Source organism: Ascidia mentula, chromosome 1 (assembly GCF_947561715.1).
Source record: "Ascidia mentula chromosome 1, kaAscMent1.1, whole genome shotgun sequence".
Lineage (NCBI taxonomy): Eukaryota > Metazoa > Chordata > Ascidiacea > Phlebobranchia > Ascidiidae > Ascidia > Ascidia mentula.
This window is the reverse complement of record NC_138566.1, coordinates 24996457-25020748: the sequence shown is the minus strand read 5'-3', so window position 1 is coordinate 25020748 and position 24292 is coordinate 24996457. Positions and strand designations below refer to the sequence as shown.

The following is a 24292-nucleotide window of genomic DNA, read 5'->3' as shown; positions in this document are numbered from 1 at the left end:
CTGTTAGTTTTGTAATTGATTTGACACTAATAAAAACCAATATTTGTTTACCAACAGGCTCTACAAGTTAAGCTTTTGTTTTAACTTCTGCACTTGGAGACCATCGATAGTGCAATGACAATTCTATCAAAGAAACTATGCAGTTAATGCAGTTTGTTTTTATCGCCCTCAGAATTATCTTTTTTCTCTTTTTATTACCTGGTGTACACACTGATGAAACTTTTTGTTTGCTTTGTTTTGAGGTTGTCTTACTTTTGCAGAACGTACTGTTTATACTTTACATGCAATTTTTTTTCCAAGCTTTCCTACTGTTGGGATATATAACCAAGTGCCTTGTTTATGTTGCAGAATATTTCATTGTGAACATGTTGTTTTAGTTTCACATCAGTAAACTTTTATGCACCAAGTTATGCAAGTATTCATGAGTTATCTGTATTTTTTATGCAAATTGTCTAAAATGTACTGTCATTTTATAATCTATATCTTCACAGATAGTTTTTTTTAAAGTTTATTGTCACCTTGTAGTCTTTCCAATAACATGTTATTGTTTTTTTTAACCAAGTATGGTTTTCCTGATCCCTCGTCGCCGTCGGTGTTTAATTTGTCTTCGCAATTTGTGTTGATTTTTGGATGACGAAAATCAATTGAATTTATACTGTTTTTGTTGGGTTTAAACTAATTTGTTATGTGTGTATATAGCACATATATGTTTTATTGGTTTGGCAACCATATGGCTTTTCAATAAAAAAATGTTTGCTTTGCTTAGTAAATTCCTTGGCAAGTTACATTTCTGAAAAAGCAAATGTTTTCACTTGTAAGTTGCAATGGCAATAATAAAAAAAATGTCCTATTTATTCATAATACACCGACGTCTATCACGTGAAAAAAAACACTGCCGTATTAACTTTTTGAAAAAAATTGCCGAGCAACTTAAAACTTCAACGATGGAAGCTGTAGGCGAACTCAATTTTTACGGCAAATATTTCCCCGGATCAAAATACCCGGCTTCCTGCTACCTACAATATTCTCAGTTGTTCCTTCCGATTAAAATATGCGTATTCTGTTGAGCCTTGTGAATCCAAACAGTTATTACGTTACAAGGTTTGCGTCTATAAGTACAGAATGTAATCATATTGAATGTTCCAAGCACTATACTGCAAACACAGGCAGCCCAGAGCCGAAGAAGCAATTTACGGTATAGCATGAACAGGCACTTACCAGTCCCAATGTTAACACAGGGTTTGCTTAACACACACACGCAATTGAACATATTGCAGAACTCAACGGCTGTAGCTTGGTAGCTACAAAATCGTTACAAAAACGTACTGATTGTGCAACCTTTTAATCGAAATCAAAACGACAAAGAAAATAACAAGACTTACGGGTGAATATGATTAACTCCAAAAGCAATCTACTAAGAATGAATTGCATTCATGTTAATTGCAGTCACTAATGTCGCAATAAATAACCAGTTAACGATATGAAGTCAATGCCAACAGTACCCCCACGGCGGAAGATGCTTTCCGGGTAGTTGTCAGCTACTGTACGTACGTCATTTACAAGCACGAGGAGATTGTTTTGTTTCAAACGTCTGCATGGAACAAACATTTATTCTCAAATGCGATGGAGATAGTAGTATCCAATTGCTTACGTTGTGGTCTGAAATCGTACGCGAACAACCAATAGCAAAATTTCCTACGCATAAACTACAATCGACTCCATACATTTTAATGAAACTTGTCAGGTTATAACTTCTCGCGTGAAGAACAGCTTGAGTTTGTTTTTACATGAGAACAATTGTCAATTATTTACGCCAATTTATTGTTGCGCTGGGATGACACACAAATATAGCAATGATGACACAAACATGTGGATAATATGCAAATAATTCAAGGTCCTCAGATCCGGAGTAAAAATCAAACTTGTCTCTAGCATGGGCAGAATTGGCATTGTAACGGTCCACGAGGAATTTAGGGCTACATGAAAAGAGGAATTTGTTTGTGAAATATGACTTTCAGCTTGGCCGTAACCGCGAATCTCCCACAATGCATTTTGTTGACACGCAGTCTTTATAGAGTGCTGCATGCAATCTGCGGTCTGAAAAAAATAAGTCGCTCATTAAAACCTGCCAGTAGTCTACTGTTGAACTTGCAGGCAATCACTGCGTATATTTACGAACTAAATTTTCTTGATTTGGCACTTTTTTAAGAAGACTGACTTTTGTATTCAAAAAAAAAACGGCCGAGCAACGCCATATTAATCGCTTCAACGCCATCAAAGATGGTCTCAACAGAAATTGGGGGTTCTTGAGTCATTATCAACGCGACGAAGCCGCACGCCGCAGGAACGATGCCGCAACACGACGACGCCAACTAACGGCAGCTTATCGTTTCACATGCAGTGCCCTTTTTTGACCATCTTGCGCTTGCTTGTTGCATCGCATTGTGTTTATTTACACCTGATGAAGCGAGGGAAACTCGAGCAAGCTAGTGTGCATTTTTGAATACAAAAGTCAGTTTTCTTAAAAGAGTGCCAAATCAAGAGAATTCAGTTCGTAGACATATCAGACTGATACGGCACGTTAAATAATTTGCGTATATTTAATTTACCTACAGCCCAAACCCTGGTATTCTGTCCAGCAAACAAGTCTTTTTGGACGTTTGATAGCTTGCGAGTGGGGGTAATTGTGCCTAGCGACAAGCAGTCGTGCGCTACTCTTCGAGCCTCGCGTCTGGATGAAAACAGTTGTACATGGCCCTGTGATTTCTCACTGAAAACACGATTTACCTTATTTTTCTATTGACAAGTAGAATCATTATTGTACCGTATCCATGTAAAGGAAGGTAAAAAAATGGCAGTTTATATTTCTACGTAAGCTCCTGTCAAAATTTTAAAAAAGCCAAAACTTAAAAGTCATACGTGACGTAGGTTAATCCGCGATATCATGCTTCAACAATCCAAAACAACCCCATAAACAAGAAGCAAGGTGACGTCACAGTTCGTGGGTATACGTCGTAGGCAGACCGCTTCGACCCTCTTTGGCGTCACCGACCGGCGTCTCGCCTAGTTTTTGTTCGAGTCCCTGCCAAGTTCGGTCGGAGTAAAATTGTGCTGCGGAAATATATTATATTAATTATAGCAACCATTGTTTGCAAATTTTTAAACTAGGGCAGGTGAGAAAATATTTTAGACAAATATAATGGCCCATATAACTTCTCTGTATTTTCTAATGAAATTCCAAGCAGTCATATGGGCTATATTGTTTATGAATCTGTCTTTCGACAAAATCTGTAACTATAACATTCAACAAAGGAGTGACAGGCGCGGGTTTAGAACTCAGAGGTTATGGCCTGTTATTTCGACTACAACAGGGTAGAATGCAATACAGGTTGTGACGTTAGAAATATATTAAAAACAAACACATCAGGTGATTTTAGAGCAGAAGCGTTGCATGCTCTCGCACACCATTGCAGGATTTCCGCAGTGCGAAGGCCTTCAATTGGCGTTCTCAGCTATCGTATATCAATTAAAGGACATAAGAACATTGCAGCCAAGCTGGATTAAAGTCACTTCGGTACGTTACGAGTATGTCATTGGCATTTATTATTGTTAGAAGCAAAATGGCAACAGAGCACTGTGCAGACCAAGTGGGGAAGAGTTGTTTGTTGAAAAGCAAACTTTACGCGAATGTCGCTTAGCAGATGACAACACAAATTTGCGAGTTGATCTAACCACTAAGTTTTACCTGATGAAAAAGGATGGAATACACTAAGAGCCTTTTCCCTTATCGTGTCCACTTGTCGGTCATCCGATGAGGTTTCCGGTATTTCCACAGAAGTCGACCTTAATTTTCCGGAAACTAGCGACATGGTAGATTCTTCGTGCGGAGCGAACTCAAAATAATGTTTTCCACCTAATTAAATTGTATTATCTACTCTGATTATTTGCATAAACAAACAAAAATTACCAGGTAGTAGTTCGGTAAAATTGGTGACGTAGGTTTCTCCCCATTGTCTGTTAGCGTTGCATGCGACCTCAACCTCATACGGGGTAGCTATCGGTTTAAAGAAGTCTCGTGCGTCAACAATACTTTCGTCAGGACATGCCACCATCACAAATATATCAATCTATAACAAGCAGGTTATAGAAATATACCGGCTACATGTCAGCAAGCGAAGGTTTTGGTAGGGGTTCTTAAAGTGGGGGGTATGCCCAATGGTTGTAGAGGGGTAAAACAGTAAGGTGGGTTTAGGTTTAAGACACAATAAAATAATCTCTTGGTTTGCCCTGTGTTATCACACTGTTTTCCTTTAAGTTAACTGAGAATGCAAAGCATGTAAGCAATAAGCAATGATTAGCAGGTTCTAGTGTGGGATGGTCAAAATGTTTGAAAGTGACAGGTTTAGATTATCAATAAATAAGTTTGATTGTGGCTTGTACTGCATTCAACGATTTTTAACCTGGTTTCAAAAGACCTATTATGTGTTGTTATTTTGGGGGTTACAGTTCAAGTTACATCCACAAAAGCCTTTATGAATTACATTCATGTACTCATGGTTTGAACTTGGGCAACTTTTTCTGGGTGCTTTCAAACCACTACCTCAATAAGTAGGCATTACTTTTTCAGAGGTAAATTTTTCCCTTGTCCCTCTCCGGATGTCAATGGATTTAAACAAGATCTAATAAACCAAAATATCAGCACAAGATATGTCAAAATATCTTACTCACTTCAGGAAAGTTGGCAAGTTTTTGTGGGTTAAGTTTTCCGACAACGAAGGTGTACGTTTTCTTGCCAGATTTCTTTAGTATTTCTTTGAGGTGTTTGATGATCTCTCGAAACCCAGCCATGCCCATCGTACCGACAAGGATCCCAACAGTTTGTGCATCTTTCATATTCTCGGCGATAAAATAACGCTTCATCAAAAACCTGGAATGTATTGGAAATTTTTATGGTAACCACGACTACATAACAGATGTATACTAACAACTAATTATGTTACTTTTACACAAGAACTGACAAAAAATATGTGGCAACTGTCATGAAAAAATGATGATTAATGTTAAAAGGGATTTATGGAAACATCAAATTACACAAAAAGTGCCAAGCCAAATCTGTAACATTAATAAAATATCTTTACTTGTTTGTTGTGGTGGAGAGCGTGTTGCATTCAAGTGAATTGGGATTGTAGACAAAACCCTGGCAGTTTGGATGTTGAAGTTGGAAGTTGCGCAACATTTCACTCTTTTCACTTCCAACAAAGAAGAGTGAATATTCATCGACACCAAAACCTTCCTTTAATGAGATTTTGAATGACTGAAACTCGAAGACCTATGGAGTACAAAGAAAAATTTCAATCCAAAAATTTAATGGTAAACAAACAGAAAGCCATTGGCACAAAATAGGCTTTATTTTATTCAAGTACACCTTTAATATTGCATCTTTAATGCTGTTCTTTTATTGGTGATGTATAGTTGTAACTAAAGGATGATACTAAATAATCATTACTGATTGGTCAGTTGTTTCTTGTGTTGACTTTGAGGGATTTTTGATAGCACATGTACAATCAGGACAGGAGTTTGTACAAAAATCCTCATCAATTTGGCAGATGGTGAGGTGGACTTTGGTGGTTGAGGAATCTTCAACTTTGCTGTGCACAAATTGGTGTATTCTGTGCTCAGTTTGACAAACAATTCTTCTGTAACAAAAACAAAGCAAAGCAATTGACAAATTTGCAATGTACAATCAATATTACGGCTGTTACAGTCCACATAGTGACAGAGTTAAAATAATTATTAATGCAACTACAATAGCTAAATGTTAGTGGTTTACTTTTTGTCCATTTTATTCTCATTAAATACTAGATCCATTAAGGAAGATAAAAAAATACTGAAATTATGATAAATTGTATGGCATATCAAATTGTTTGGTACTACCAGCATTAAAAACAAAAGGGATACAAAATTGTACATAACTCACCTAAAGACTTGAGATAGGAGACAGCAGAAAGTAAAATTACTTTCTTATTTCTGTCGACAAAACACTTTGAAAATGCATCAGCCACATGATCCACATTAAGATTGCCTCTCCCAAATACATACAAGGTTGGAGTTTTTGTGTTGGCCAACACAGAAGCTTTGCCATAGTGGATTATGAGGTCACTGTTAACATGCTGAGCTGCCACTTCGTCAACATCATAACTATAAAAAGATTGCTGATTTATATATACAAACCATACCATTATGACCACTGCTTTTCACATGCTACTGATAGGTGTGTTGCAAAAAGACATGTTCTCATAGCATGAAGTTGTGTGATTTTCTTTTAATTTCTAACATGTTCCAGTTAGTTTATTACAATACTACCCTTCGATTTCATAGCATTTGTCTCATTTTAAGTGGTTCAATTTTTTGCAAGCATAAATTTAAAAATCATATTTTTGTGAAATAGTTGAAATAATGTGCATAATATTACAGTGTTTCAAACATGATAACAAAGTAAAATACTTGCAATGTCAATACATCCCTAGCATGTAACCTATTACCTTCCATATGAAGTATCAGCCAGTACGTAAACATCAGCATCTGTATTATCTTGTAGTTGTGTGGCAACTTTCGCAGCATCTCCTAACATGTAGTCAGGAAACTGAAGGGCAACTTTCAAAGACTTGCTTTCCTGCAAAACAAGTGTATAAGGTTGTAAGAGATTGTTATTATGAAAAGAATTTACAGCTAATTATAACAGGGTTTGATCGAATCTAAAAAAGAATTAAAATACTAAAATATGATTAGATGAGAGAAAACTTCCAAAAGTCAGTGTTGAAAAATTTTTAACAAAAAATCTCAACAGTGCCTTTATACCAGACTGGAAAAATGTCATGATAAATCCTCAGTGCACTTTAGTGAAAATTTACCGATAATCCGTGCAATATTAATTAGCTAATACATTAACATACGGAAAACGTTGCGATTGTCTGCACAATTAACGTTCGCTGAAACAAAATCCTCCGTGCAAAAACAAAAATTCCAATCTGGCCTTCACCAGAAAAGACAAAAAGTTTTTTCTTTTTGAGTGATAATACTCATGCTATTTTAAATCACCAATTCCATGCTGTTGGACAGTACCTAATGAGACAGCACCTTAATGCAATAAAATGTTCCTCTAAATAGACCTACCACATGTTGGGAAAGTTTGGGTATCCAGTGAGTTAGGGTTGGTGGTCAGGGTTTGGATTAGGATAAAGGATAGTGATGTCTTTCTGTATATTTTGGGTCTAGTGTACTATTGTACGTACCTATCTTCTAAAAATCGGGGAACCCCCAAATTACGTCACAATGAAGGTGGGGTCAAGTTATGACGTCACACCAAAAATTACGTCACTGTGACGTCACTAACCGAAGATATGCAACGACGAAGTTTCTCGCCCACACACACATACGCGGTTCTCCTGCAGGCACATGAAGGTCGGCAAAAGGCACAACAGCAACGAAGAAATACATTTTTACGCTTCATTGATTACATAATGAAACAAACCTGTGAGAAACTTGAAATTGGGTACGATCAACCACAAGGGTGCGTAAACCAACATATGAAAAAATGAAAGTCGTGGTTAAGGCGCTTTAGCGCCGTTGGCGGTAAACAAGTCCCAAAGTATACATCCATACGTACCAATAAAGGAGACGTCACACAAACTTTAAATTTGGTACAGACAACCACAAGGGTGACTACACCAACATACTAAAAAGTTAACTCGATACCACTTTATTGACCCTTTGTTTATTGACAACAAATATTTGTTTGTGACGTAACAATTACATTTAAAGTCGATTTTAATCCGTTCTCGAATATTATAAACAAGAGTCCCTCCTTGACAATCGAGCCCATTCTCAACACAATCCAACAAGTATTTCTCTCAAAAATCATCAAAACTTTAACCGACGTTAACACGCTTTAGCGACGTTGGCGGTAATAAGGTTCCATAGTGTACAATTCTACGTAACAATGAAAAAGACGTTGTATAAACTTGAAATTAAGCACAAACAACCAGAAGGGTTTCCACACCAACATACTAAAAAATTAACCCGATACCACTTTATTAACCTTCTCTAAATGAACGATAAACTTTTATTTGTGACGTAACAATTACATTTTAGGTCTATTTTATTCGGTTGTTGTATATTATAAATAAGAGCTCCTCCTTGACAATCGAGCTCATTTTCAACGAAATCCAACCAGTTTTCCTTCAGAAATCATCAAAACGTCAACCAAAGTCGACGCGCTTTGGCGCCGTTGGCGGTAATAAGGTTCCATAGTGTACAATTGTACGTAACCATGAAGGAGACATCGTACAAACTTGAAATTTGGTACAGACAACCACAAGGGTGTCTACACCAATATAGTAAAATCTTAACCCGATACCACCTTATTAACCCTCTCTTAATCGACGACAAAATAGTGTTTATGACGTAACAAACATATTTTAGGTCTATTTTAATCGGTTGTCGAATATGTAAAAGAAGAGCCCCTTCTTGACAATCGAGCCCATTCTCAACGGAATCCAACCAGTATTTGTTTCAAAAATCATTAAATCGTCAACCGACGTTAACACGCTTCAGCGACGTTTACGGTAATAAGGTTCCATAGTGTACAATTCTACGTACCCATGAAAAAGACGTTGTATAAACTTGAAATTAAGCACAAACAACCAGAAGGGTTTCTACACCAACATACTAAAAAATTAACCCGATACCACTTTATTAACCCTCTCTAAATGAACGATAAACTTTTATTTGTGACGTAACAATTACATTTTAGGTCTATTTTATTCGGTTGTTATATATTATAAAGAAGAGCTCCTCCTTGACAATCGAGCTCATTTTCAACGAAATCCAACCAGTATTTCCTTCAGAAATTATCAAAACGTCAACCGAAGTCGACGCGCTTTGGCGACGTTGGCGGTAATAAGGTTCCATAGTGTACAATTGTACGTAACCATGAAGGAGACATTGTACAAACTTGAAATTTGGTACAGACAACCACAAGGGAGTCTACACCGACATACTAAAAAATAAACCGGATACCACCTAATTAACCCTTTCTTAATCGACAACAAACTATTGTTTATGACGTAACAATTACATTTTAAGTCTATTTTAATCGATTGTCAAATATTTTAAAAACGAGCCCCTCCTTGACAATCGAGCCCATTCTCAACAAAAACCAACAAGTATTTCTCTCAAAAATCATCTAAACGTCAACCGAAGTCGACGAGCATTAGCGCCGTTGGCGGTAATAAGGTTCCATAGTGTACAATTGTACGTAACCATGAAGGAGACGTCGTACAAACTTGAAATTTGGCATAAACAACCACAAGGGATCCTACACCAACATACTAAAAAATTAATCCGATACCACTTTATTAACCATCTCTAAATCAACAATAAACTTTCATTTGTGACGTAACAATTACATTTTAGGTCTATTTTATTCGGTTGTTGTATATTATAAATAAGAGCCCCTTCTTGACAATCGAGCCCATTCTAAAGAAAAACCAACCAGTATTTTTCTCAAAAATCATCTAAACGTCAACCGAAGTCGACGCGCTTTGGCGCCGTTGGCGGCAAAAAGATCCCATAGTGTACAATTGTACGTAACCATGAAGGAGACATCGTACAAACTTGAAATTTGGTACAGACAACCACAAGGGTGTCTACACCAACATAGTAAAATCTTAATCCGATACCACTTTATTAACCCTCTCTTAATCGACGACAAACTAGTGTTTATGACGTAACAAACATATTTTAGGTCTATTTTAATCGGTTGTCGAATATGTAAAAGAAGAGCCCCTTCTTGACAATCGAGCCCATTCTCAACAAAAACCAACAAGTATTTGTTTCAAAAATCATTAAATTGTCAACCGACGTTAACACGCTTCAGCGACGTTTACGGTAATAAGGTTCCATAGTGTACAATTCTACGTACCCATGAAGGAGACATTGTAAAAAACTTGAAATTTGGTACAAACAGCCACAAATGTGTCTATACTAACATACTAAAAAATTAACCCGACACCGTTTTATTAACCTTCTCTAAATCAACAATAAACTTTCATTTGTGACGTAACAATTACATTTTAGGTCTATTTTATTCGGTTGTTGTATATTATAAATAAGAGCCCCTTCTTGACAATCGAGCCTATTCTAAAGAAAAACCAACCAGTATTTTTCTCAAAAATCATCTAAACGTCAACCGAAGTCGACGCGCTTTGGCGCCGTTGGCGGCAAAAAGATCCCATAGTGTACAATTGTACGTAACCATGAAGGAGACATCGTACAAACTTGAAATTTGGTACAGACAACCACAAGGGTGTCCACACCAATATAGTAAAATCTTAACCCGATACCACTTTATTAACCCTCTCTTAATCGACGACAAACTAGTGTTTTTGACGTAACAATTACATTTTAAATCGATTTTAATCCGTCCTTAAATTTTATCAAGAAGAGCCCCTCCTTCACAATCGAGAGTACTTTTAATAAAATCCAACGAGTATATCTTTCAAAAATCATTAAAACGTCAACCGACGTTAACACGATTTAGCGACGTTTACGGTAATAAGGTTCCCATAGTGTGGAATTGTACGTAACCATGAAGGAACAACCACAAGGGTGTCTACACCAACATAGTAAGATCTTAACCCGATACCACTTTATTAACCCTCTCTTAATGGACGACAAACTTTTGTTTGTGATGTAACAATTGCATGTACTCCTCTTCTGGCATAAAATAACGTACTGTATTTCTTCGGCGTTTCGTCTGCCATGCGGCGAGACTTCATCAGGTATAATGCAAAAAGTGAACTGCACTAAAACACGCAGGGACACAAAAGAAAAAAGGACACCTTGACACCGCTTGTCAAATCACGTGCTAGAGGCAAAAACGCCAAACATTGCAGGAGACACAACAGTTACAACAAATTATTATAAACTGTCGGAAAGAAAGCACATTGTTCTTTGTCGTTGACGCACCCACTATTTTTGTGGATGTGAAGCAACTCAAGAAACAGCCGCTTGGAGTGGTCCAACTCCTTCTCCAGAACTTGGGCTTTATCGAAGACAACTTCGTGTCGCAATGTCACCGCACGCTTGGACAACGCAGTCTTGCTGGCATCTTTCGATGCGACATCAACAATTACAGTTTACAACTGTTTTGATCGACTCCTAATTATTATCAAGAAAAACTCCTCTTTGACAATCGAACCTATTTCCGCACTGTAATATTTTTATGTTATTTGAGATTTTCCAACTGCACCCTTGAGGTAATCTCCATGCAGTCGTTAGGGTTTTTTGCAGCAGGACCCTTCGCCATTAGCCATATTTTACCTGCACGAGAGTTAGGTTTTTTGCAGCAGGCCCCTTCGCAATTAGCCATATTTTACCTGCACGAGAGTTAGGTTTTTTGCAGCAGGCCCCTTCGCAATTAGCCCTATTCTACCTGCGCACATGCGTCTTCCGCAACGGGAACGCCAGTCTATCTGAAAAACTACATTCGTATAAACTGTTAAAATGTACCACATTAATCACACTTACATTTACACTTGATATTTTGGATTAGTGCTGATGGCCAGCACCAAATCATGGAAATAGTGCGACTTCGGTCGCCTCTGACGCCACATGAATTCGTCCAGGTACGTCGGAATATAGTCCCGATGGACACCATTTTTTTGGAGTAACTGGCGTTTAGCCGCCGACCACAGGCTTTCTATGGTGTTAGTGTGGACGCCTTGTGACGTAACATACTGCACAGAGTGATTCACTGTTCTGTGAGTATATCCGATGTCTACAAATGCAAAAACACACGTTTAAAAAAACTACATCTACTGGTCACTTAAGTGAAGTTACTTCCTAAATTGTTATAGGCCCGCCACTCGTCGGACCAAATTTCTGTGCCGGGCAAAATGTGTCGGCGTATAACTGCCTCCAAGGTTACTTGGTCCCTCGAAGGAACCAATTCCATAAAACAGTCCCTGTCAAAATAGTTCTGTGCAAAATGCAATTAACACGCTTTTAAAAAAGTACTTGGTTTCCACATCAATGCCACCGAAAACCCACTGCTGCGGAATCGGGCGAGCCTGGGCGTTCGCGCAAGGCTTTCTCTTAGCAACCAAGGACTCGTCGATGCTGACGACATGTCCTGGGCCTCCAATGATGCATGGATTCCGCAGAAGGTCCTCTGTGCATATCTGCATGATGCCAGTGTAAACCTTGTAAATAAGTATTAAACAACCTATTTAAATGGTAAAACCATCACCTCTCGGAGAAATCCACACCAATCAACAGAAATTTTGTTAGAGATTTCTGCCTCTTTCTCGATCGCCTCCTGACTCCGTCCCTCAGCCCAATAGTACAGAATTGTAAGCAGTTGAACCATGGACAGGTTGCTTCCTTCGAAGAACGATCCTGTCCGAACGGAGACTCGTTTTCGACATTCCTGCAAGCATGAAGGCAACTATAGGAAGTGTATGTTAACGCAACTTCTTCTGGGCATTTCCTAAATTTGGAGAAGACAACGGGAAATGCAAATCAACCCTAACCCTTACTTGGTCCGGGCATCTCCATATTATCCCATCTTTGCTTGCCCGTAGGCGTTGTTCCATCATCAGCGTACCACAGACACAAGAGTGACTGTTGGCCAACAGCCTGTACTGCCGCGCAAATTTAATCGCATCCTCCACATAAAGCAAAGCTCCGCAGAGCGATAGTTGCCGAGCATTTATGCCTACCAACGAATTCATGTTGAATTTGCAATAAAAACCACATGGCAGATTGCTCGCTATTTCATTGAAAGAATGAGAAAAAGTGTAGGGGATATTGCGAAACAAAGGCCATTATCAACGTCCTTATAATGAAGTTGATATTACCAAACAAGGTAATAGTTTCAACTTATGGTTTGGCCAAATAAGGTAAGGTAAAAAGCCATGCTGTGGCATTTTCATAACGCAGTAAATACTGATATGTATAAGTTTACAGGCAGTTTACCAAAAACTGGCTTGATACACCCAGGAATCCGTTGCAATGAACAATGTTTAAATATTATTTGCTGTATCTGCCTTCAAATGACTTGAAATTTTCAACAAGTTAACTACAATGCAGACGGAGATGACCTGTCAAAACAGTTTTTGTTTAAGTCTTGTCGTTTTTCAAATATTGAAACACACAGTTACCATCGTAGCGCATTTTGCGCGCGGAAGGCGCGTTGGTCGTGCCCTCTGCAAAAAGATGATGCACGGCTGTCATTTGCTGTATCTGCCTTCAAATGACTTGAAATTTTCAACAAGTTAACTACAATGCAGACGGAGATGACCTGTCAAAACAGTTTTTGTTTAAGTCTTGTCGTTTTTCAAATATTGAAACACACAGTTACCATCGTAGCGCATTTTGCGCGCGGAAGGCGCGTTGGTCGTGCCCTCTGCAAAAAGATGATGCACGGCTGTCATTTGCTGTATCTGCCTTCAAATGACTTGAAATTTTCAACAAGTTAACTACAATGCAGACGGAGATGACCTGTCAAAACAGTTTTTGTTTAAGTCTTGTCGTTTTTCAAATATTGAAACACACAGTTACCATCGTAGCGCATTTTGCGCGCGGAAGGCGCGTTGGTCGTGCCCTCTGCAAAAAGATGATGCACGGCTGTCATTTGCTGTATCTGCCTTCAAATGACTTGAAATTTTCAACAAGTTAACTACAATGCAGACGGAGATGACCTGTCAAAACAGTTTTTGTTTAAGTCTTGTCGTTTTTCAAATATTGAAACACACAGTTACCATCGTAGCGCATTTTGCGCGCGGAAGGCGCGTTGGTCGTGCCCTCTGCAAAAAGATGATGCACGGCTGTCATTTGCTGTATCTGCCTTCAAATGACTTGAAATTTTCAACAAGTTAACTACAATGCAGACGGAGATGACCTGTCAAAACAGTTTTTGTTTAAGTCTTGTCGTTTTTCAAATATTGAAACACACAGTTACCATCGTAGCGCATTTTGCGCGCGGAAGGCGCGTTGGTCGTGCCCTCTGCAAAAAGATGATGCACGGCTGTCATTTGCTGTATCTGCCTTCAAATGACTTGAAATTTTCAACAAGTTAACTACAATGCAGACGGAGATGACCTGTCAAAACAGTTTTTGTTTAAGTCTTGTCGTTTTTCAAATATTGAAACACACAGTTACCATCGTAGCGCATTTTGCGCGCGGAAGGCGCGTTGGTCGTGCCCTCTGCAAAAAGATGATGCACGGCTGTCATTTGCTGTATCTGCCTTCAAATGACTTGAAATTTTCAACAAGTTAACTACAATGCAGACGGAGATGACCTGTCAAAACAGTTTTTGTTTAAGTCTTGTCGTTTTTCAAATATTGAAACACACAGTTACCATCGTAGCGCATTTTGCGCGCGGAAGGCGCGTTGGTCGTGCCCTCTGCAAAAAGATGATGCACGGCTGTCATTTGCTGTATCTGCCTTCAAATGACTTGAAATTTTCAACAAGTTAACTACAATGCAGACGGAGATGACCTGTCAAAACAGTTTTTGTTTAAGTCTTGTCGTTTTTCAAATATTGAAACACACAGTTACCATCGTAGCGCATTTTGCGCGCGGAAGGCGCGTTGGTCGTGCCCTCTGCAAAAAGATGATGCACGGCTGTCATTTGCTGTATCTGCCTTCAAATGACTTGAAATTTTCAACAAGTTAACTACAATGCAGACGGAGATGACCTGTCAAAACAGTTTTTGTTTAAGTCTTGTCGTTTTTCAAATATTGAAACACACAGTTACCATCGTAGCGCATTTTGCGCGCGGAAGGCGCGTTGGTCGTGCCCTCTGCAAAAAGATGATGCACGGCTGTCATTTGCTGTATCTGCCTTCAAATGACTTGAAAATTTCAAGGCGTCCACACTAACACCATAGAAAGCCTGTGGTCGGCGGCTAAACGCCAGTTACGCCAAAAAATGGTGTCCATCGGGACTATATTCCGACGTACCTGGACGAATTCATGTGGCGTCAGAGGCGACCGAAGTCGCACTATTTCCATGATTTGGTGCTGGCCATCAGCACTAATCCAAAATATCAAGTGTAAATGTAAGTGTGATTAATGTGGTACATTTTAACAGTTTATACGAATGTAGTTTTTCAGATAGACTGGCGTTCCCGTTGCGGAAGACGCATGTGCGCAGGTAGAATAGGGCTAATTGCGAAGGGGCCTGCTGCAAAAAACCTAACTCTCGTGCAGGTAAAATATGGCTAATTGCGAAGGGGCCTGCTGCAAAAAACCTAACTCTCGTGCAGGTAAAATATGGCTAATGGCGAAGGGTCCTGCTGCAAAAAACCCTAACGACTGCATGGAGATTACCTCAAGGGTGCAGTTGGAAAATCTCAAATAACATAAAAATATTACAGTGCGGAAATAGGTTCGATTGTCAAAGAGGAGTTTTTCTTGATAATAATTAGGAGTCGATCAAAACAGTTGTAAACTGTAATTGTTGATGTCGCATCGAAAGATGCCAGCAAGACTGCGTTGTCCAAGCGTGCGGTGACATTGCGACACGAAGTTGTCTTCGATAAAGCCCAAGTTCTGGAGAAGGAGTTGGACCACTCCAAGCGGCTGTTTCTTGAGTTGCTTCACATCCACAAAAATAGTGGGTGCGTCAACGACAAAGAACAATGTGCTTTCTTTCCGACAGTTTATAATAATTTGTTGTAACTGTTGTGTCTCCTGCAATGTTTGGCGTTTTTGCCTCTAGCACGTGATTTGACAAGCGGTGTCAAGGTGTCCTTTTTTCTTTTGTGTCCCTGCGTGTTTTAGTGCAGTTCACTTTTTGCATTATACCTGATGAAGTCTCGCCGCATGGCAGACGAAACGCCGAAGAAATACAGTACGTTATTTTATGCCAGAAGAGGAGTACATGCAATTGTTACATCACAAACAAAAGTTTGTCGTCCATTAAGAGAGGGTTAATAAAGTGGTATCGGGTTAAGATCTTACTATGTTGGTGTAGACACCCTTGTGGTTGTTCCTTCATGGTTACGTACAATTCCACACTATGGGAACCTTATTACCGTAAACGTCGCTAAATCGTGTTAACGTCGGTTGACGTTTTAATGATTTTTGAAAGATATACTCGTTGGATTTTATTAAAAGTACTCTCGATTGTGAAGGAGGGGCTCTTCTTGATAAAATTTAAGGACGGATTAAAATCGATTTAAAATGTAATTGTTACGTCAAAAACACTAGTTTGTCGTCGATTAAGAGAGGGTTAATAAAGTGGTATCGGGTTAAGATTTTACTATGTTGGTGTAGACACCCTTGTGGTTGTTCCTTCATGGTTACGTACAATTCCACACTATGGGAACCTTATTACCGTAAACGTCGCTAAATCGTGTTAACGTCGGTTGACGTTTTAATGATTTTTGAAAGATATACTCGTTGGATTTTATTAAAAGTACTCTCGATTGTGAAGGAGGGGCTCTTCTTGATAAAATTTAAGGACGGATTAAAATCGATTTAAAATGTAATTGTTACGTCAAAAACACTAGTTTGTCGTCGATTAAGAGAGGGTTAATAAAGTGGTATCGGGTTAAGATTTTACTATATTGGTGTGGACACCCTTGTGGTTGTCTGTACCAAATTTCAAGTTTGTACGATGTCTCCTTCATGGTTACGTACAATTGTACACTATGGGATCTTTTTGCCGCCAACGGCGCCAAAGCGCGTCGACTTCGGTTGACGTTTAGATGATTTTTGAGAAAAATACTGGTTGGTTTTTCTTTAGAATAGGCTCGATTGTCAAGAAGGGGCTCTTATTTATAATATACAACAACCGAATAAAATAGACCTAAAATGTAATTGTTACGTCACAAATGAAAGTTTATTGTTGATTTAGAGAAGGTTAATAAAACGGTGTCGGGTTAATTTTTTAGTATGTTAGTATAGACACATTTGTGGCTGTTTGTACCAAATTTCAAGTTTTTTACAATGTCTCCTTCATGGGTACGTAGAATTGTACACTATGGAACCTTATTACCGTAAACGTCGCTGAAGCGTGTTAACGTCGGTTGACAATTTAATGATTTTTGAAACAAATACTTGTTGGTTTTTGTTGAGAATGGGCTCGATTGTCAAGAAGGGGCTCTTCTTTTACATATTCGACAACCGATTAAAATAGACCTAAAATATGTTTGTTACGTCATAAACACTAGTTTGTCGTCGATTAAGAGAGGGTTAATAAAGTGGTATCGGATTAAGATTTTACTATGTTGGTGTAGACACCCTTGTGGTTGTCTGTACCAAATTTCAAGTTTGTACGATGTCTCCTTCATGGTTACGTACAATTGTACACTATGGGATCTTTTTGCCGCCAACGGCGCCAAAGCGCGTCGACTTCGGTTGACGTTTAGATGATTTTTGAGAAAAATACTGGTTGGTTTTTCTTTAGAATGGGCTCGATTGTCAAGAAGGGGCTCTTATTTATAATATACAACAACCGAATAAAATAGACCTAAAATGTAATTGTTACGTCACAAATGAAAGTTTATTGTTGATTTAGAGATGGTTAATAAAGTGGTATCGGATTAATTTTTTAGTATGTTGGTGTAGGATCCCTTGTGGTTGTTTATGCCAAATTTCAAGTTTGTACGACGTCTCCTTCATGGTTACGTACAATTGTACACTATGGAACCTTATTACCGCCAACGGCGCTAATGCTCGTCGACTTCGGTTGACGTTTAGATGATTTTTGAGAGAAATACTTGTTGGTTTTTGTTGAGAATGGGCTCGATTGTCAAGGAGGGGCTCGTTTTTAAAATATTTGACAATCGATTAAAATAGACTTAAAATGTAATTGTTACGTCATAAACAATAGTTTGTTGTCGATTAAGAAAGGGTTAATTAGGTGGTATTCGGTTTATTTTTTAGTATGTCGGTGTAGACTCCCTTGTGGTTGTCTGTACCAAATTTCAAGTTTGTACAATGTCTCCTTCATGGTTACGTACAATTGTACACTATGGAACCTTATTACCGCCAACGTCGCCAAAGCGCGTCGACTTCGGTTGACGTTTTGATGATTTCTGAAGGAAATACTGGTTGGATTTCGTTGAAAATGAGCTCGATTGTCAAGGAGGAGCTCTTATTTATAATATACAACAACCGAATAAAATAGACCTAAAATGTAATTGTTACGTCACAAATAAAAGTTTATCGTTCATTTAGAGAAGGTTAATAAAGTGGTATCGGGTTAATTTTTTAGTATGTTGGTGTGGAAACCCTTCTGGTTGTTTGTGCTTAATTTCAAGTTTATACAACGTCTTTTTCATTGTTACGTAGAATTGTACACTATGGAACCTTATTACCGCCAACGTCGCTAAAGCGTGTTAACGTCGGTTAAAGTTTTGATGATTTTTGAGAGAAATACTTGTTGGATTGTGTTGAGAATGGGCTCGATTGTCAAGGAGGGACTCTTGTTTATAATATTCGAGAACGGATTAAAATCGACTTTAAATGTAATTGTTACGTCACAAACAAATATTTGTCGTCAATAAACAAAGGGTCAATAAAGTGGTATCGAGTTAACTTTTTAGTATGTTGGTGTAGTCACCCTTGTGGTTGTCTGTACCAAATTTAAAGTTTGTGTGACGTCTCCTTTATTGGTACGTATGGATGTATACTTTGGGACTTGTTTACCGCCAACGGCGCTAAAGCGCCTTAACCACGACTTTCATTTTTTCATATGTTGGTTTACGCACCCTTGTGGTTGATCGTACCCAATTTCAAGTTTCTCACAGGTTTGTTTCATTATGTAATCAATGAAGCGTAAAAATGTATTTCTTCGTTGCTGTTGTGCCTTTTGCCGACCTTCATGTGCCTGCAGGAGAACCGCGTATGTGTGTGTGGGCGAGAAACTTCGTCGTTGCATATCTTCGGTTAGTGACGTCACAGTGACGTAATTTTTGGTGTGACGTCATAACTTGACCCCACCTTCATTGTGACGTAATTTGGGGGTTCCCCGATTTTTAGAAGATAGGTACGTACAATAGTACACTAGACCCTGTATTTTAATTAAGATGAACTCTCTGTGTGACAAAATTTTCAATTTCAGTAGTTGCTCGGAGACAATACTTTATGGTTTATGCGCCAGTGCGTTCCACAAGTTGCAGTTTAACAATCAAACCTTGATATATTTTGCGCAGCGTGAAATCTCATACATTTCCCACAAAGACGTTGCAAGTGGTGCGGCTTCATCTACTTCTACACCACGGGAAAGTACTTCAACGTCGTTTGAACTAAAAGCCGAAGTCATTTTCCACTTTTTTTTGTGCACTATCGTTGCGAAGTTTGAGACCATTCTGAAATTTTTGTAAGGGTACTTTCCCTATTTTGAATTAAAAATAGTTATTGCTTAGATAAAAATGCAATCATTAAAACTTTGCTTAGCAAACATTTCTGTTCTTTTTATCTTCTTTTTATTAAACCTAACAACACCAATGTTGTAAACAATGATGTTGCAAATAAAAGTTGCATCAAATACCTAGGCCCGTGTTGTATTTGCACAGTCACAAGTCGCAAATATATCTGTATCGTGTTAACCCAGATCTAGCTACCAGGATGGTTTTGTCAGTGCGCATTTATTCCTAATATTTATTGATGATTTACATCGCATGTTATTGCGCAAAGTAACAATAAACTAAAAGCTGCAATAATGTTTGCATTTGCATCTCCATTTAATAGCGGAGAAGCGTTTTGTTATTTTGACCAACAACTAATATTGATGATGCAATCGCGACAAACGTCAGAACTGCATTCCACCCACATAAACATAAAAAAAGATTCCAGAAGGGCAAGTTGCTATAGGTTGCAAGTTATGGTTCAGTGGGTGTATTCGTTCATGAAGGCCGAAGCTGCGCAGGAACAGAAAATGCCCTTGAAAGCGGGTACAGCAAGTTTTTTGTTCACTCAAACCCAGAGTTCTATACATTATTGTTAATGTGGGTCTGTGTGAACTTTCGTTTAAACTCGGACATGAATAACTCAGGTTTCTTCATGTTTAGGCCAAGTTCCCAAGTGTTTGGTGTGGATATAAACACAATGATAAGTGATGCACTGAAACAGCTATTTTTATATTCCGCTAACACTGAATATTCGGCAAAAGTTGCCAAAATAATTTGACCAAATAAACAGAAACTAATTTTGGTATCCATCTCTAAACACAATAAATTTAAACAAAACATGTACTGCATTGGATCTAATCCTATCAGCATCTAGCCATTTATTGGCACCTAAAGAATAACCATGATTTTCATCATTTCTGTGACAATAAACAAATGAAACAAACACATTCGTACACTTTAAAAAATAATTCTCACCTTTTCTAAACTTTGCGTATCAGCATTGAATACAGGAAAAATGTTTTATTAATATTTGCAAAAACCTTGTTTCGGCCGAATAAATTCGGCAAACCAAACTTTCGGTGCATCCTTAACAATGACTATAATGGTAACCATTACAAACTAGATGGTGTTACAACTTTTGAATATATATTTTTGCAGGTTAATATGAAAAATGGATGATTCTGATCAACAAACTACAACAACTAGTAAAATTGTTCGTCCTACACCTCATTCTGTTGATTTTGCATCTGAAGATAATTTAAAGAGGAGATTTAAGGAAACTTCATCACAACCAGACATAGAGGAACAAACCCAGCATTTTAAAGAATCTCTCACATTGGAACCAGCAGTGTATAATGTTTACATTAACAGGCGTTTTCCTGAAAAGACTTTCACAGATGGACCAACCACCCTTTCAAGGAAACCATTTATGAAAGTGGAGAAAACCAGTTTCAAACCAACTGCAGAAAAAAAATGTATTACTTATTATATAGAGTATTAAAATATTAAATGTGCTGTATCAGTCTTATGTCTAGGAACTGAATTCTTTTGATTTGGCACTCTTAGGTGTAAATAAACCAGTCTTCCTAAAGAGTTCCTATCCCAGAGAATTCATTTCATAAACTATTAAAAACGCTTTGCCAACCATTAGTAGTTAACATTATAACTCCTTGGAAAAAGTTTAATTTGAAAATTTTTAGGGCTACCTATGGATTTTAGTAAACAAAGGCCAATTTCAAGTCGAAAGGATGCCAAGTCAAAAGGATACTTTCAGGTAAAAAAGCTGTATTTGAAGATGATAAACATTTATAATGTCCTAGAACTATTAAAAAAAAAATTTTGCTGATTTATTTCACTTTTTTAGGCATTTGTGGTGAAAAGCACCGAAAATGCAATTTTTTATGCCATATAAATTCAGCTGAAAAAACTTTGGTATCCATTAACAAAACATGTATATACTGGATGGAATGTACTCCTATCCTCCACTCTTTTATCGGCACTTAAAGAATAACCCCGAATGTTATACCAACTACAAAGTTGACTTTCATCATTTCTGTGACAATAAACAAATAAATCGAACACATTTATACAGGTTAAACAATGATTCTAACCTATACTAAACCTTGCATATCAGCAATGCATGCTGTAACATTTTCAGTTTTGGCATAATTTTGCTGAAATGTTCAGCCAAAACTGAATTGTAAAAATCATAGTTTTGTCCAAAACAAATTTGGCAAACCGAATTTTCGATGCATCCCTACTAAGAAGCACCATTGTCAACAATTTTTTTCAAATGGGGTGGTTTTCACCTTGTAAACAAAAATTTTTACAGATTTTGCATTGGAAATATACTACTACTTTCACTTCGACACAGCTACATTAGTTCATCTCCTAGATAGTCAATATATAGTCAAGTCACCATATTATAGATAAAAATCCAAAATTTATTTTATGAAAGATTAAGAGAAATAATTTTGTTGCTACAAAAAAGATTTTTGGACGAGACAGGGGCTTGTCACCCCAGGCATTCCGATATAAGATTATGTGTGTCACCTTTTTTCAGAAGCCTAAATCATCCAGCAACAAAGTTATAAATTCAAAAGCAGCATTGAGCAACTTTTCTAACCTTACGGAGGAAGTTGATTTGAGTAACTGTGAACTTACTGTGAAGGATATTGAGGAGCTGTGTGAAAAGATTGTTGGATTACCAAAACCAGTGAGAACTATCTGTTTTTATGAAGCGTGATGTTTATTTTCAAGTGCAGAAAAACCTCCATGCAGGTGCCATTAAATCTTTACAGCTCTCTTACATTGAATCCAGTGAATGATGAAGTCTAATTAATCAACCTAAAAAAAAAAAACACCTCAGATTCTTATTTTTGACCAAATTGTCTGATATCCAACAGTTGGTTTATTTCCTACTTACAATATTTTTAAATCTTTTTCTTACCACACGGCCTTTACATCACCACTAGTTTACCTTCCAAGCATTCTCGACTACCTTTGAAATTATTATTATCATGCAAGGAAAGCTGTAAAGCAAGATTGATATTAATAGACATTTCTTGGCTATGAACAACCCATTTTCATTGAGTAAAATTTATGTATTTTGCACTCCTGTGAGAGTTCCAGTTGTTTAATTTATGTCTCATCATAACTGAACAACGCAAAGAAGTGAAGCAAAATTTCCAAACACACTGTTTACACAAAGAAGTGAGGCAAAATCTAACTGCTATGATCCGATATTCGGGACTAACAAACACAATGTTTACACTCTTCTCTAAGAACTTATTTTTTACAATTCTGCCCAAAAAAAAATGGTTTTTACATTTCTCTGCGTTCCTCAATTCACTCCCCACTAATTATGCACAAAACACATTATTTTCTGTTATTTTTCCTAGTGTAGTGGTTTATTCTTATTACTTTATTTTTGTGATGGCAAAATCATCATACTGTCGCAACAACTGAATATTTCTAGTATACTTTTTAATGCATGTTAAACAAAATCTATAACACAAAATTTGGATATAGGAGAGGTGTATAAATAATTAGTGATGATTTGTCACATTTTTTTGACTGCTGGTTTAAAGAAAAAAATTATTGGGTGCCATATGCCATGTCATTATATTTTGTATGTTGTAATAATTGTTTTACCTTTGATACTTTGGTTGTTCAGTTTTTTGTGTTTGTGAAATTTGAGTTTAATTGTATCACACCGCCTTTCATTATAATGAACTTTTACTTTCAGCTAAAAAAGCTCAACCTCTCCCACAACAATATTGAATATGGGGGTGGATATGCACTGACAGGGTGCATCCACAACATTGAAAAATTGGAGCTGGAAAGATGCAACCTAAAACACTTTGTTCTTTTTTATCTATCACATGGAATTGCAAATTTGCCAAAACCTGTAAGTTCACTGTTTGTGGTGTGATTGTAATATAATCTAAATGTTCTTTATTTGCAGACTATGCTGCTTGTGTTTACTTCTAGTGACTAAGTTCAAACATGTATTATTTCAAAGCCTTTTAGTTTACAGGTACAAACTTTTCTTCCAGTTTCTTTCTTAGGAATTCAACCAATAGGAATGCTGAAATTTAATACATAATTTAATGAAAATCCACATTCCATCGATTTCTGTTCTTATCCTAATAGCTTTAATGAAGAATTCACGTAACATTTTTTGTTGCAAGGTTTTGTGCTGACAACCCCAACTTTATTTGTGTATCAGGGATGACCAACCTTATGCTGCTCATACACTATTATATTGAAAAAAAAAAGAATTCCCAGTTCTAGCTATAAGTGATTTAAATTTATTTTATAATTTTTTTTGTGAAAATCAGTGTACTCTATACAATTTGCCGCACTTTGCAGAAGCCAAAACCGCTGCAAATACATGATGTCGGTTTTCTTTATTGTGTATTTGTGACGCAATAGTATCAACGTGAAATTGTTTCACAGTTGTATACACGATGTCAGAATTACTTCAACAGTGCAACAATTTCACGTTGATACTATTGCGTCACAAATACACAATAAAAAAACCTACATCATGTATTTGCAGTGGTTTTGGCTTCTGCAAAGTGCGGCAAATTGTATAGAGTAGACTAAATCGCGTACCACTTGAAAAGCTCTAGGGGTACGCGTACCACAGTTTGAGAACCACTGATCTAAGGGGTATAGTGTGTTGCTTATAGTGATACAATATGCCATAGGTTGGCTAACCCTGGCATATATTGTTAGAAAATTAAACCATAGTCCCAAAAATTTTTGCAGTGGATAATAGGCAAGAGTCCAAAAAGAACATTCAATTCAAATGTTGAGTAAAATTATTTTGTTTTTAATGATTACCTAGTTGGCATTT

At 37.5% G+C, this 24292-nt stretch overlaps 1 protein-coding gene and 1 pseudogene across 23 annotated transcripts in view; one reads left to right on the top strand and one right to left on the bottom strand.

Moving 5' to 3' along the window:
* LOC145916271 (uncharacterized) overlaps positions 1-24292 on the top strand; it is a 59863-nt gene that overhangs the window by 23356 nt on the left and 12215 nt on the right. For 17 of the 22 annotated variants that reach the window (XR_014404614.1, XR_014404605.1, XR_014404655.1 and 14 more), the window contains 2 exons: positions 21992-22144; positions 23177-23338. The exons of 3 other annotated variants lie outside the window; for them this stretch is intronic. Coding sequence is in view for 16 of the 19 variants with exons in the window: in XM_083002794.1 (XP_082858920.1) it covers positions 21992-22144; positions 23177-23338 (315 nt within the window). In the remaining 3 variants the exon portion in view is untranslated. Of the gene's footprint in view, positions 1-21128; positions 21203-21991; positions 22145-23176; positions 23339-24292 lie in introns of all 22 variants that reach the window. 2 more of the 22 variants (XM_083002790.1, XM_083002803.1) reach the window with 2 other exon arrangements.
* On the bottom strand, positions 1324-19385 carry LOC145916499 (2-(3-amino-3-carboxypropyl)histidine synthase subunit 2-like; annotated as a pseudogene). Its single transcript, XR_014404719.1, has 11 exons — positions 19212-19385; positions 6543-6673; positions 5978-6198; positions 5507-5696; positions 5139-5329; positions 4729-4927; positions 3968-4127; positions 3746-3913; positions 2920-3111; positions 2610-2770; positions 1324-2097 (listed from the first exon to the last, which is right to left on the bottom strand). The product of XR_014404719.1 is annotated as a 2-(3-amino-3-carboxypropyl)histidine synthase subunit 2-like (transcript).